This window comes from Chiroxiphia lanceolata, chromosome 2 (assembly GCF_009829145.1).
Source record: "Chiroxiphia lanceolata isolate bChiLan1 chromosome 2, bChiLan1.pri, whole genome shotgun sequence".
Taxonomy (NCBI): Eukaryota; Metazoa; Chordata; class Aves; order Passeriformes; family Pipridae; genus Chiroxiphia; species Chiroxiphia lanceolata.
Window position 1 is genome coordinate 19,113,330 of NC_045638.1, and position 14,244 is coordinate 19,127,573.

General features: G+C 37.7%; 1 protein-coding gene across 1 annotated transcript in view; it reads right to left on the minus strand.

Moving 5' to 3' along the window:
- Positions 1-253: 253 nt before the first annotated feature.
- FRMPD4 (FERM and PDZ domain containing 4) overlaps positions 254-14,244 on the minus strand; it is a 112,792-nt gene continuing 98,801 nt past the window's right edge. Inside the window, 8 exon segments of the mRNA XM_032679964.1 lie at positions 254-2,623; positions 3,768-5,039; positions 5,363-6,424; positions 7,004-7,142; positions 10,688-10,870; positions 11,468-11,557; positions 13,939-13,964; positions 13,967-14,064. Of these exon segments, the coding sequence (XP_032535855.1) occupies positions 1,278-2,623; positions 3,768-5,039; positions 5,363-6,424; positions 7,004-7,142; positions 10,688-10,870; positions 11,468-11,557; positions 13,939-13,964; positions 13,967-14,064 (4,216 nt within the window). The 3' untranslated portion in view covers positions 254-1,277.

The window sequence follows — 14,244 nt, forward strand, 5'->3', positions numbered from 1 at the left end:
AAACAGATGAAAATTACCTACATCGGCTTGGAGAATGGAGGTTGCTGCTCCTTGGTCACTGAAAAGTTTTACCAGACGCTCTTATGAAAGCCTATTTGCCACTTGGAACTGAGAGCTTTTGCTTTGGCTGCCTCTCAAACACAAGACTACAAAATGTTTTCCAGAAAGGTTCAGATGGGAGAGATTATTCACAGTTTGCCTTTGTCATCATTCAAGAGAAGAACTGTGTCTAGCTGGAAATATTTCAGAGATATTTATTGTATTCTGAAAACTTCATTTTATTTCTAACTTTTTTACAGTTAAACATTCAGAATCATAAAATATGAAGTATAAAATATTTAACAAAATAGATGCAGTTCATGTTGTTCCGATGCACCATAGGTATATGATGAAACAGTAAACAGCATATGAATTTCCTCATGGTCCTCCCTCTCTCATTTACCAGGGAAATGGGTGCATAGACCCGCTCCATACATTTTGGTCTGACCATTATGGCATCAACCTTTCATTTTAGAGAGAAAACCACAACCACTCTGGTTTCTGTGTCCTTAGTCTTCCGCAAGTACCTTCACTGTCTAAAATACCAACACTAATGTTCAATACATCAAATACCGTCTGAAGTTGGTATATTCAAGAGTTTGTTTTTTTCTTTTTTTTTTTTTTTTAAGTACAGAATTTCCTAGAAAAGAAGAATCAGGTAATTCAGTCCATATGAACAAAAGAGTCATTTATTATATATATATTCTCTAGTAAGTTATAATAGTCTCTTGGATTTTAAATGTCTTTTTGCTATTTTCAATGCTTAAAAATTATAATTTTAAAACATTAAATATTGTGTTATATACATTATGATTTAATTTATCATTTCTAAACATGGAGCATTCTCCAAGTGAAAACTTGGATGAAACAGAAAACAACTTCATTGACATAACAGGCTTTAGAAGTTCACTTCATACAACCATAAATTTGACTATATGAAAAATAGTCAAACATCAACTTGCTCCTATATGGGACTTTTTCTGTTTCTTTTTTTCTGGTCTTGGGTAGAGGGTTTTTTTTGGCTTTTGTTTTTGTATAAACAGAAGGACAGATCTACTAATTACTTTTGTCAGTGTTCAGTATTTTAACTTTTTTTTAATCTCATACCTATTTTATATAAAATAACAAAATATACAGAGAAAGCTGAGTTTGTTACACTAGTTCATACACATACAGTAAATAAAAGGTTTTTTTATGTATGGCTTTGCAAAGGTAGATTATGAAGTGATTTTTGAATTTTATTTGTTTAAAAGCATTTTAAGAGAACGTGTTAGTGTGCTTACAATAGCGGCCATGGTAGTCGAATGTCGAGCCAAGAGTTTAATGCTAGGATCACCGGAGGTCTTGCCTGACACTGCTTCTGCAGCCCTCAGAAGACAAATGTAGTTTATTACAACCTCATCTATCTTAGCTATAATTTCCTGCTGCTGTGTTTCAGAGTTCATTACTTTAACTAAACGCATGCAGGCTTCTGTTAAGCAACAGAGTACTTGAAAGCTGGAAGTCATAGCTAAAAGCATTTCCTCAGGGCTTTTATCAGCCATGGCCATTTTCCTGCAGGCACTTCCCAACTGTCTCGATTCCAAAGATAACAGTTGTTTGTACTTAGAAAGTTTAAGGTCATATGTTTCTGGATGTAAATCTTCTCTCTTGCCCATACTTGCTCGGACCAGTGAGAGTAGCTCACTGGCATCCTTTTGTGCTGCAATAAATCCATCAGGCATTGCATAAGTTTTCTCTTTCATCACATTTATTCGTGTGATTCGTGCATCAAAGGCCACATCATTGAGATTCACATCAATTTGGCCACCTTGGGTGTCGGCACTGCTCTTCTCATTGACTGCCTCATCTTGTGGGGGCTCAGCAGCTTTCGGAGACTCCAAGACTTTCTGCTCATTGTCACTGGACAACGACTGACCAGCTAGTTCTGTGAGCTCACAGGGGGTCTTATGTTCGAAGAGATGTGAGAGCTGATGGCTGTCTTGGTCATCTTCATCATCGTTGTCATTATTTCCTCTGCTTAGGAAGCAATAGCTAAAGGGGCCACGACACCTCCAGGTGCTGGTGTCCAGCTTTCGCAAAGGCAACGTTCGACATGGCTTGGAGTCCTTCTGACTGGCACCTGTGCCCGAACACTTCTTACTGTCCTTCCTATCAGTGCTGACGTACACACAACTCTGAGAATAACTTTTTGACAGCTTTTTGCCCAGGGAAAATTCCACTCTTCTCTCTGATTTGGATTCATCCTTTCGGGTGATGTCCAGGTATTTCAAACTGGCCGTGGCTGCCTTCTTTTCAAACAGCATCTCAATGCCTGCAGATCCTCCAATGATGCTGCTGCTGCGTCTCAGCACTTTCCTGCTCTGTGGCATCCTGAGGCTTCCTCCTATCATGTCATATGGCCGTAAACTAACTGTTGCCCCACAAGCCTGATTTACTTTGGGAATGTCACAAGAGTCTTGATTTTGACTTGGCACCTTTGATTCTGATAGCATGGATGATAGCATGATGGAGTCAGCTAGAGGCTGTCTAGGAAAAGCTGTAGGCATGCCTCCTTGTCTTCCCTTTTCAGGCTCTGTGAAAGCTACACTAGGGGTAGTAGAAGAGCAGACAGAATAATTAAGCATCACCCTGATAATATTTGGACACTGAACTTTTAAATATCTATTATCAGTCAGGAAAAATGGATTCCTGGTATTTCCCAATGGTTTACATTCCTCAAAATATTCCATAAAAAAATTCAATACTAGTCTTTTGTATTTCACTAAAATGCCTCTTAAAATCTATCAACAAATTATAAATTATGAATAATTAATTGTTCATTCCAGTACAGCAAATTTATTTTAAAAAAGGAATAGAAAATTATCTATAAAACATCCTAAATCTCCCTCAATATATGGATTTCATATTTTCTAGCATTAATTAGATGAATTCTTTCAGATTAAAATACCTCCTTTAACTACACCTGAGAGAGTATGGAAAGATGCGTTCATGGTAATTCTGGTTTGGTTACATGGGGGGGTTTTTTTGGCAGAGAAAGAGTATTTCTCATTCTAGCTCCTAGTTTGTTGCACTTTTGGATTCTTATGCGTTCGCACACAACTGCTACATGTGGGTTGCAACCACAGGAAGAGAGAAACATTTAAAATACAACTGAAAGAATTTCCAATGCTATCTCTGAAAAACTGTGCATTTTTTTAACTTTGAAGAAACACTTACTGTCAGATTGTGAAGTAAATACATGCTTAATAAAGTAGTGACATTTTCTCATCCTTACATTTAGAGCTTTTTATTCATACTGGCATGCTTTTGACAACCTGCTGAAATAGCATATAGGATACATAAAAAATGAATCACAGGTTTTTCTCTCCTACATTATTATACCTTCTGAAGTCATCTTATAATCTAGCAAGTATCCTGGAACTCAAGTGACTATGGATTTTGGAGAGGCTTCCAAAGAGTGGAAGAGGCCTCTCCATCAGTGTCCCTCCAAATATTTTTAACTGTAATGAGAGGGGTTTTTTAAAAGTCAATCTCTGTATGCAGCTCTTAAGAACATTTCAACACGTACAAGTAGAATGAATAGATAAATAAAGTTCTAACCCCATTATCTGCTACAACTTGAAGATATAGTTCAAGGTAAAGATAATAGAAATGTCTTACCTAGTCCTCAATGCTAACATATAGCTTTAAAAATAAACATAAGAAACCCTTTATTACTGCTGTACCTGTAGTTTCTTTTATCTTGGGGATCCGATGACATCCTTCTCTCAAAGTGCCGAACAGCGGTTCAGCATTAATTGCTGAATGCACAACAGGCACTGTCATTCTGTGACACACGGCTTCCGGCTGCTGGTGCAGGTCCTTGTATGTAGTTCCATGGTTTGGAAGAATGGCAGCTCTTTCATCTGCTGGAACATAGGAAATGCCCTTCACTGATGGGTCAGACATGATGTGCTTAACATCAGAGGTACAAAGAGGAGATTCAACAGGGGTAGCACACGTGCTACTGCCTGTGCTGCATCCTGCATCCACTGAAGAGCACTGAGAGCTCTGCAGTGAGAAATGGCCTTCACTTTGCAGAGATGACATGCGCTTAGCCAAGTGATATTCACAAAGCCTAGCCACACTCTGCTCTGCTTCTGGAAGCTTTGAAGGATGGTCATCTGCAGATAAATCGGTATCTTCTGCATCGTTTAGGTCTTTGGCTGAAGACACAGGAGTCATATCTGACAGGAAATTTTCACCTTGGCTAAGCCCTGAGGTATCATCCTGATCCACCTCAGGATCCACTTCATCCTTACAGTCAGTTTCTGCTTTACTGATGACAGGAACTCTTGGAAAAGTTTTCCCATTCACTGTTTCTGGGCTTGGCTTATCTGCTGCCCCATCATCAGCAGCATACCATCTTTGGCGAAAGGCAGTTCTCTCCACATTAAAAGTGCTTAGGCGTTGACTGTCTCTTGCTGAAAGAGTTCCAAATTTAGCTTTTAGATCTTCATCAGTCTCTGCTTTTTTATTTCCCTGTTGCTTTTTCACAGTAGCATTGCCATCAGAGGGTGCTTTTACTTCGCTATCTGTCATCTTATTTTTCCTTTTACTAGTACAAGAATATACCAAGGATCCCATGTGCAATTTGTTAAAATAATCAGTGACAGATTTTGTTTCCATGGTCTCTGGCTCCATTTCCATGTTATCAGAATGAAGAATCTGCTTTGAAGGCACAACTTTTGACTGTAGCTCTGCAGCCTGATGACCAGACAAAGGCTGTGAGGGCTTCATGCCTGGCCCTCCAGCCTGATTCTTTGCAATAGGAAATTCAGTCTGCTCTTCCACAAGGGGTTGGTAGCCTTCACTTGTGGTCAAAAACATACGCGCAGTGTTTTCTGACTGTTTCTGTGCTGCGGCTAGTTCAGAGCTTTCAGTCATTTCAGAGGAATTTGTTTCATTGCCAGAATCTGAAGATGACTCAGGGCTATATGCTCGCAGGATAGCTACACCTGCAAGCCACAAAAAATAAGACTCAATTAAATGACAGCAGCTGAAGCACCTGGATAAGTGAAAAGCAAAAGGGGGTGTATTAGAGACAAAAATATGCTTTGTAAGAATACTTTGACTTTATTGCACAGTTCCCGAAACAGGTAGTTTAATAACATAATGGTGCTCCATTAAATATGGAATACGATATATGCAAAATGATGGCAAAAAATAAAAGGAAAACTAAAAAAAAACAAACCAACCCTCATGAAATGGAGTATTTCCAAAGCTAAATGGATGAGATGGAATGATTTTCAATGAATAAATGTAACTATGGTGAAAGAACCTGAATTGTCATTCGTCTGCTGTTCCTCTGAAGCAGCCAAAGCTTCTAGTGCTTGAAGTGTAGAGACTACAGCATCATCTAGCCCCTTTTCACATTTCCCCTCTGTATTAGTAGGGACAGCATCGATAAGCGACACTGGAATGTCATCATTGCCTAGATTACTGTCTTGCTCCTTGTTGTCTCTAGGCTGCGTTGCTTGATTCTGAGTGTCTTCCTCATCTGAACTGTCCCTGAAGCCTGGTGGAGGAGCAGCAATGGCCATGTTTAAGGTATGCAATAGGAAATCATCTTCATTATCATCACCTTCTGGAGGTGGAAGTGAAGTCAAATCAATAATGTCATCACTAGAACCAGAAAGGCTGAGAAGAGCAGGCCTATTGATTTCTCCTACCATAATGTCTTCTTCACAGCTTACTTCATCTTCATCTTCAGCATCATCTGTGTTTTCTGCATAACAAATATCATGCAGCAAAGGCTCTTCTATCCCTTCCGCAGCTCCGAATATTTTGCCATCACTTATAGTTGCGTAAACAGAATTTGTAGCAAACTGAATGCTTTCAGTGTCTGGTGATAACTCCAGGCCTTTAATATCACTGGCATTACTAATATAAATGGCTCTTTGTTTTTCTAGTACTTCTGGACTTTCATCCAAAAGCCTTTCATAGCCAAGAGTCTGGGGACTGATACCATCCAAGTTGTGATCTCCAAATATAAATGAAACTTTTGCTCCCCTGGGGGAATCCTGTGCTTTCTTGCTAGATTCCAAACCTGAGAGTGACAACAGTGAAGGCTGGTTAAAATTTCTGCTTTCTTCTGTTTCAGCAGGGTCACTTTGCTTGGCCAGATGTTGATCAAATCCACCTGAATTATAAGTATTTTCTATGTACAGATGTCTGTGTTCTTTTTGACATAACAGACTTTCAGAAACATCTACAGTCTTCTGTTTTGAATCAGCAAAGCATATTTGAGTCTCCTGATCTCCTTCAGCCAGGAAAGTGGTAGTTTTTGGTATACAATTCCACTCAGAAGCAAGGATATTATGCTTTCCTCTGTTTTCAGGTCCTGTGGCACAGCAAAATAAAATCAACATTGTGAAATCAAAGAACAAAATCATGTAATTTTTAAACAATAATTTGTTAATGCTGAGCATTAAACATTCTGAATAGGACAGCTAAGCCACCAAAGACTTCAAAAAAACTCTTTTAAACTCACCTCTGTTCTAAGTGAAATACCTGTTGACTTAATGACCTAAAGTTTAACTGGTACTTTTCTACTCTGGAATAAAACTAAACCTCATCTAGGTACAAATACTATAGCAGGAAGAATAACACAAAATCAGCTGGTTTCTCCACATGTATTCTTACAAAAGATATATGCATATAAAATAATAACAATCACAGGGAGCATGCATCTATTTTACTAGTGTAGGAAAGAAATTCACCATTGGTTTATTTTACCATTAAGATGCTATCATAGGCTGGATATTAGAACATTATAAAGCTAAACTGATACACTGTGATGCTAGGTCTGAGCCAGCAATCAGATCTTATTGGCATAGCCTTCTATTTATCTGGAGGTGCTCTGGCTTAAGCTGGCTTCTTTATACATTGGACCATTGTTAATGTACTGTGAAATGAATACCTGTTTCTCGGCTCCCTGTATTTTTCTTGTTGGCCATGTTAAATATGGAACGCCTTGAGTCAACCAGCAGTCGGTAGTATCCAGCTGTTAGGCAAGCAAGATTCATTGCATCTGATGACTCCATCAGAAGAGTAATAGGCTAAGAAGAACACAATCAAGTTAAGGCCGTTCCTCCTCAATTTGTTTACCTGCTGACAATACTAGTACATTGAAGCAAAAGGAATTACATCACAAACACTACATTGAAAAATACACGAGAATTTATTTTCCTCACTACCAATATCAAACAGCATAAACAATCTAGAAAAGGTAGAACTCCAACTGGACATCTTAACAGCTGATTGCTCTCTTTCTGAATGAGCCTAACCATTTTAAGACTCTTGCTCCATCTTTTTCTTGCATAGATATTTATCCTTGCCAAACCACTATTTAATGTTACATTGAATCTGCCACGGATTAAGAACCTGGTACATTAGGCATTGGAGTCTTGTAGTAGTATGAGAATCCACAGATTCAGAAAATAAGGTGCACTAAGCATATGTAATGAAGCAAGACATGGGAAGCAAACACTCAGGGAAAGCTGAGGTTCAGAAAACACAGTGGCAGGTTGTAAAGCTGTCATTACAAAGCAGAGACAGTGCCAGGCTAAAAGATTTCAGTGTTTGTGGCCTGGCATTACTGAAAAGACAAACAGTGAAAAATAAGCAGATAAATAGAGACAAAGAGAATGGAGAAAGATCCTCAGAATGTAGAAAGATCCTCAGAAGGGAGATCGGCAAAGAAAACAAACACAAAGCACTGTAAAAAAAATCCAGACCAACAAAAATGAGAGACCTCAGAGCTCTGAAAAACTATGGCTGCCAGGCTAGCAAGCACAGAACCTGAGATATCCATATGAAATATATTTTCTTTAAATCCCTTTTCTTTTGCCATCATGTACACATTTCTTTTGTCTAAAATTTTGTTCATATGTCTGCAGCTTTTAATACCGAAAGCTGTTCCCCTCAAATTTATTTTAAGGTGTCTAGCCTCTATAATTCCTAGACAGGAAATAAAAATGAAGCCCTTACTATGATGCATAGATAGAAATTATACTGTAGACAACCCATCTTATCACTCACATTTTGTAGTGACTCATAGCTATGTGGACATTTGTGACAATTTATCATAATCTAGCATGCAGAGCCCACTGTCACAAGACATATGCAAGGACCTGCATCATTCTTTCCAGGAAGAACATTACATGCAACAAGGATGGGTCTCCAACCTACTCAGCCCCTTACTAGTAAAAAGACAACTGATTCTGGTAGAAGCTGTGGCCAAAACATAACTGATGATCATAGCTTACTACCAAACCCAGAATAGGTCTGATGAGTTTTTAAATGCCTGTGCTGTAGTATCTTAGGCCAAAATGTCCCGGCTGCCCTGAATGTTCTATAAACAGTTTTCAGGAATGCAGAAAAATTTATGTGGTTTTTTTCCTTTAACATATTTTTTGCTACAGCTTGAGCTTCCAATCAATACATGCTTCTTTCAAGATATTCAACTACAGCCATTAAAGTTACTCTAAATTATTAAACCCACATTAGGTCAATTAACCTCTGTTCTTTTGAGCGACTACTAAAAACTAAAACTTGAAATGATATATTAATCTCAAATTTTCTGCAGTGATTGGCAGAAATAGATGAACTCTACAAAAACCTCAAATTGCTGAAAAGTTATGTGAACCACTGTTAATCTGCTGAAAAGTCTTGTGACAGCTAAACTTTTTTGCCTTCTTCTGCCAAGTGACACATAATTAAAAATGTATTAAAAGAAACAAACAATAAAAATCAGAACTGTCCCTTCGTGAAGAAAATAATGGCATATACGACATATACTGGCATATTCAGAACCTGGATATATGAACCTGTTACCTTAGGGTAAGTTAAGGGATGAAAACATTAGTTGAGAATACCTACCTGTGTGTGTGCCTGCATCTGCTTCACAGGACATAGTGACAACCCCTATCCGTGCCCCATAGAGAGGTATTTTTTTTTCAAATTCCATCCAGAGCCTCCTAGATTTGTAACTTTAAGCCAATCTCACTGACTTTAAGACTAAATGTGTTGAAATGCAAGGAGATGTGGATATACACAATTTGCAATAAGACAGTAACAGTATTATAATATAAAGCAACATAAAACCATGGTAATAAAAAATACTATGGCATACTGTGCTGCATATGAGCAGATGGGAAGGATTTAATTTCTCCATCTGTAAAAGGGTGATAACAGCTTTCTTACAAGAGCTATGAGTTTAGCACAGCAGTGTTAACAGGTAAAGAAGCCTGAGATCCTCAAATGTCACCACTGCTAAGTAAGGTGAAAGATGCTATGTTTACCAACCTGTAAATTTCTCTTAGGTTGCTGTCAAAGAGCATCTCGATTAATTTAGAGCAATTTTTTTTCATTAATGTAAATACATGGAAACAGTTCCAGGTCAATATATATAAAACATTCAAAGCAAAAGCTTAGTAAAACATTCCTTGCGTATGCTTTTTCTGTATAGCTGGGTAAGCAGAAAAAAACTGTTAGGCTCTATTTATTTTAATCAAATACATACGTTTCAAGAACTATACCTTCAATCTCTAGTTATCCTTATTAATGTCCTAGAAAGTCCATGAAGCATTTCACTTCAAAACCAAATAGAAACCACACTAAGAAGAACCAGGACAATATAACATACAAAACTCCACTCATTTTGCCAGTAGATGCCACAGATGCAAAGTATTACGTGGGATTCAAGAGAAATTAAACTAGAGGTAGATGATGAGCATCTGCGAATACATTATGCAGGGCAAAGCACTGAACTAGAATTACAAAAGCTAAGAAGAAAACCCGTGCTTTTTTACAGTTTACCTAATTGGTAACTGCTATATGGTTGCTTGCAGTGAACTTTGCAGATGTAACACTGGATTACAGGGGACACTGGTTTGATGCAGCTGGTGATTCTCTGTATGTATGGCTAGTCTTCGCGAACGAAGATTTGGGAAGGGTCTTTACCCTTCGAGCCTGCGCAGTGGATTTTTTAGGTGAGACACAGTGTGCGCTGAGCTGAGCCCACCCTTTAATCCTGAGGTTCATCTGCCGGGGCCGAGCAAGCTTGGACAGTGGCAGTGAGGTCCTCAGGACGTAGGTTTTTGTTTAGAGTGACCTTCTCCTCGATGGATGGCCTTACAGGGCTAACGAGCTCCATCTACCCGGGGGGACTTTTCTCTGACCGGGAATCGAACCCGGGCCGCGGTGGTGAAAGCGCTAATGGTAATAATATTGTCTATTACACTTCCAGTGGTAATAATATTGTCTATTAGAAGGAGCTTCAAAAGAAGACCAATTTCATCATCATCTCTTCTAACCATGGAAATCCAGGAAGACAACAACAAAGCCAGTTGCCTGGGGTCAGCCAAGAGAAAAATCAAAATAGGATAGAAGTGCTGCAAAGTACCGGCCTGGTACGCTGTAGGGCCCTCAAATGCCCAAGCCATAGTATACATGCACTGTCCAAATAAAGAGCTAAAAATGCACCCTCAGAGTATTACTGGTATGAAAATATTCAGAACAGTATGGCTTGATATAATATTCAAATAAAGAGAAAAATATTATTTATAGATATTATATCAAAATAAATTAGTAACAAACTTACTTTTACATCTAAGACATGCAGCTCAACTCTAACATTGCTTTCATCTTCTGTAAACATCTCAATTCTGTTCACATGGCTGAAGTCTGCCAGGAGAGCCACAAGGTTTGTTTTGGTGTTTATCACATGGCTGATTCCGTACCGTGGCCCCACTAACAGCGTTACTTCTGAACGCTTTTCTCCCTGCTTCAGCAGAAGAAATGAAAAAAGCAGAAGTAAGAAACATGATAGCTATGGCATAGTGACAGAGATCACTTTCAGTGATAACTTGCAGTTACATAGGACTACATTTCCATGGCATTTCTACATTAAAGATTATTATGTTTTTTCTAAGAAGATACACAAGAGCATACTTGATTCATAATTAAAAACAAAGAGTAAAGGAATTTCCTGCTGGATGTTGATTGTACTCTAGTTTTTAGATGGGCAGTTAGATGGACAGACAGATGGATGGACTCTCCTTCTGTTGAAAGAAAAACGTTGTCATTAAGATTTTTCCAGAGTAATAATTTTAGCATTCGATAGTTAATTGGATGGTGTTATTTGCTAGAAAAGTGTTACCTATCTCCAAATTCCCAGTAAAGTTCAAATTATATCAGGTATGTTATTTTCAACATGAAAATTTAAAAAAAGTGATTTGATTCAATTAACAATGATTTTTAAGTGCATGAATAAAACCTAAACTTCTAAAGAAAATTATAATCCAGCTTTTGCAAAAAAAAAAAAAAAAGCATCGATGAAAAAATCAAGAGAAGAGAAAGACTATTTTAAGAGAAATGTTACCACTAGTGTTGCTTTGAAAACACGCCCTCCATATAATCGCAGATCACTGAGGAACTTTAGATAATGCACCTTGGCTTGCAGAGCAGAGAGCTGAGAAAGGAGAAACAGGTGTAAGAGGCAGTTGTGAAATTCATCACATTGCAAAATTCAGAAAGAAAACGTATTTGTGTAATATAAGGAGAATGGACTGCAAAAACCGCTCTTTGGAGCCTGAAACTAAATCTTTACATGCTTGAATTTCAGATGAGGAGAAACTGTTTCATTCTTAACATTAATATCTGGCGTGTTTAGTTAAAATGCACTGAGGACTTGAGAATGGGCAGATCAGAGCACTGCAGTAACATCATAACTGTTTCAATGAAAGGAAAATGTTAAAAGTGGTCAGATTAAACATCTGTTCATTGAGGGATTTCAAGGCTAAGCAGTTCTCCATTCATAAACTCCATCAGTTCTTTAATGTTTATGCACCTATATAGAGAAAAAGAACAAAGAATTTGCTTTTGTCAGTTATGTATATTACATCTTGCTAGGTACTTTTGGTACTTGGCATATTATTCCAACTCGTTACTGTATTTCCTACTTTGTAAAATGAAACTCTTCCACTATATTTAGTAGGTAATAAATCTGAAAGCTAAATACAGCACATCAATACATATGATCATATCATGTAATACATGTCATAATTTGTCTCCTTTTTTTCTCCTCTGAACTTAAACTCCCTACCTAGGAAATAAAACTTGGAAATACTTTATGAGACAGAATGGAAACAAGAAACAGTTCATTTCACCCAAACAGTCTGGATCCAAACCTTTTACCTCCCTGGTGGTGAAGTCCTTATATCTAGACTTTTGAAGGATAATATAAAACAGTCTCATCTCATTTGCTAGTCTCCTTTCAGCCACTGGAATTCTAATTCAAAAAATTATTTGATCTTGAACAACATTTTAAGAGCTCCTATCCTAAGTTTTTTCTAGACACCAAGAAGGAAATGGACCTGAAGCAGAGCAACTAGTGATAGTGCTTTCCCTTTTCCTTCACTATGTGTTCACTCAGTGGAGAAATACATAGGGGTTGTAAAAAACAGGAGAATCCTGAGAATGAGAAGCTTCCCTTCACGAGAAGGAAGAGAAGACCCCAGAAAGAAATCAGTTCCTGTGTTAGTACCTACAAGTGAGACAGAAGGTGATGATGAGCTCTGATGCTTTGTTTATGAGACCTACCTGGTAAAAAAAAAGCAGATCGGAAACAATATATTTCCAAAGGTCAAATCAAAAAGAAGTGAAGCAAACCCAGAAAGACTGCTTGCTGCAGGAAGGGACTGTTGCAATATCTCTCCTAACCAATAACTGATACTGTATGCCACTGTAAGGCATACCTTACACCTGCAAGGTCTCCAGCAGTGATGGCTTCCAAAATGAACCCAAATTTACTCTACCAGAATAAATAATAAACAATTGGCATAATTTAGCTTTAGTTTCAGCAGTATAGGAGACATGCAATGCTTCAGAGAGGTGACCTTTCTTCCTGAGCTTCGCAGGTCAAACATGTAGAGCTATGTTCACAGTCATGATGTGATCTGAAACCTCCGAGAAGGATTTCTGCTGATTGCAATGAACCTCAGCTCAGGCACCAGCTATTTTGAAGTTTTTTTGTTCAGAAAAAAAGTGTCATGAAGCAGGATTCAAATCATTTCATGTCTCAACTAGTCACTCTTAGATTCTTTTTACAGTCCATGAAGAGAAATAAGCATTTCTAGGACACAACTAATCTGACCTATTTTTGGTTCCTAATGTGGGATGGGATGAATCGCTCCCTCGAAGTGCCTGTTTCTCTCCATTGACTACAAAGACAGACTAGACGACCTGCATTAAGAAACCTCATTTCTGTGTCTAAAAGCAGACTTAGTTGTATGCATGTTACAAAGATATTTCTCAGAGATCTGTCTTCTCCATGTTTTTTTCCAGCTGAACTGAAAGCTTAGCGCTAAGAAAAGCATTTTACAACAGTAAAGAGGGTCATTTACTGTAAGGACCATCATCTATCCAGTGAGATCTCGGCCAGCAAAAAGTCCCTCTCTACAGTGTAACAGAAAACAATCTGAAAAACATTTATGTCCAGCACATAAGTTAATGTAATTCAGATGAGAGCATCATAGAGAGAACAATAACTTTCCTAACGAGTCTGCTATTCATAGAAAGCACTAAATTAATTTTTAAAATACATATCTTTATCATACATGATATATTAATAACCAGTTCTCTGTCATTCTCAAGATAAGAAGATAGTTTAGTTTGGGGCATAATTGATTATATATAATTGTTCTTGGCTATGTTGTACGAGCACCCGAAGTTAAATCTCTGAAAATATAATGACTAGGTGTTTCTCCGAAGGATTAGCCTTAAATGTTTCTCATATACGCAACCCTTTCTCTTCTTTAAAACATATTTTCCATTAAGATGCAAATTTAATACCTTTTTTCCTGGAGGAACTAGGTTTGATTTGCTTTGACAAGATGGGAAAGTGCTTTCTTTATGTTCTTTTCTTTCATGCTTGCAGCACAGCAGATGGAAGAAAAAGTCTCTAATCCCCATTCTTTTCTGCAATAAAAGGCATATATTTAATTTCACATTTCTGTGATGATTATTATCTAAAGACTGGTGACTATGATGTCAAGTGAACGATCACTTGAAAACAGAAGGAGAGTTGATCAAGTACAGGGTTCTGTAATAATGTATTATTTTTCTATAGATTCAAACGATATTTATTATGAAAAGATG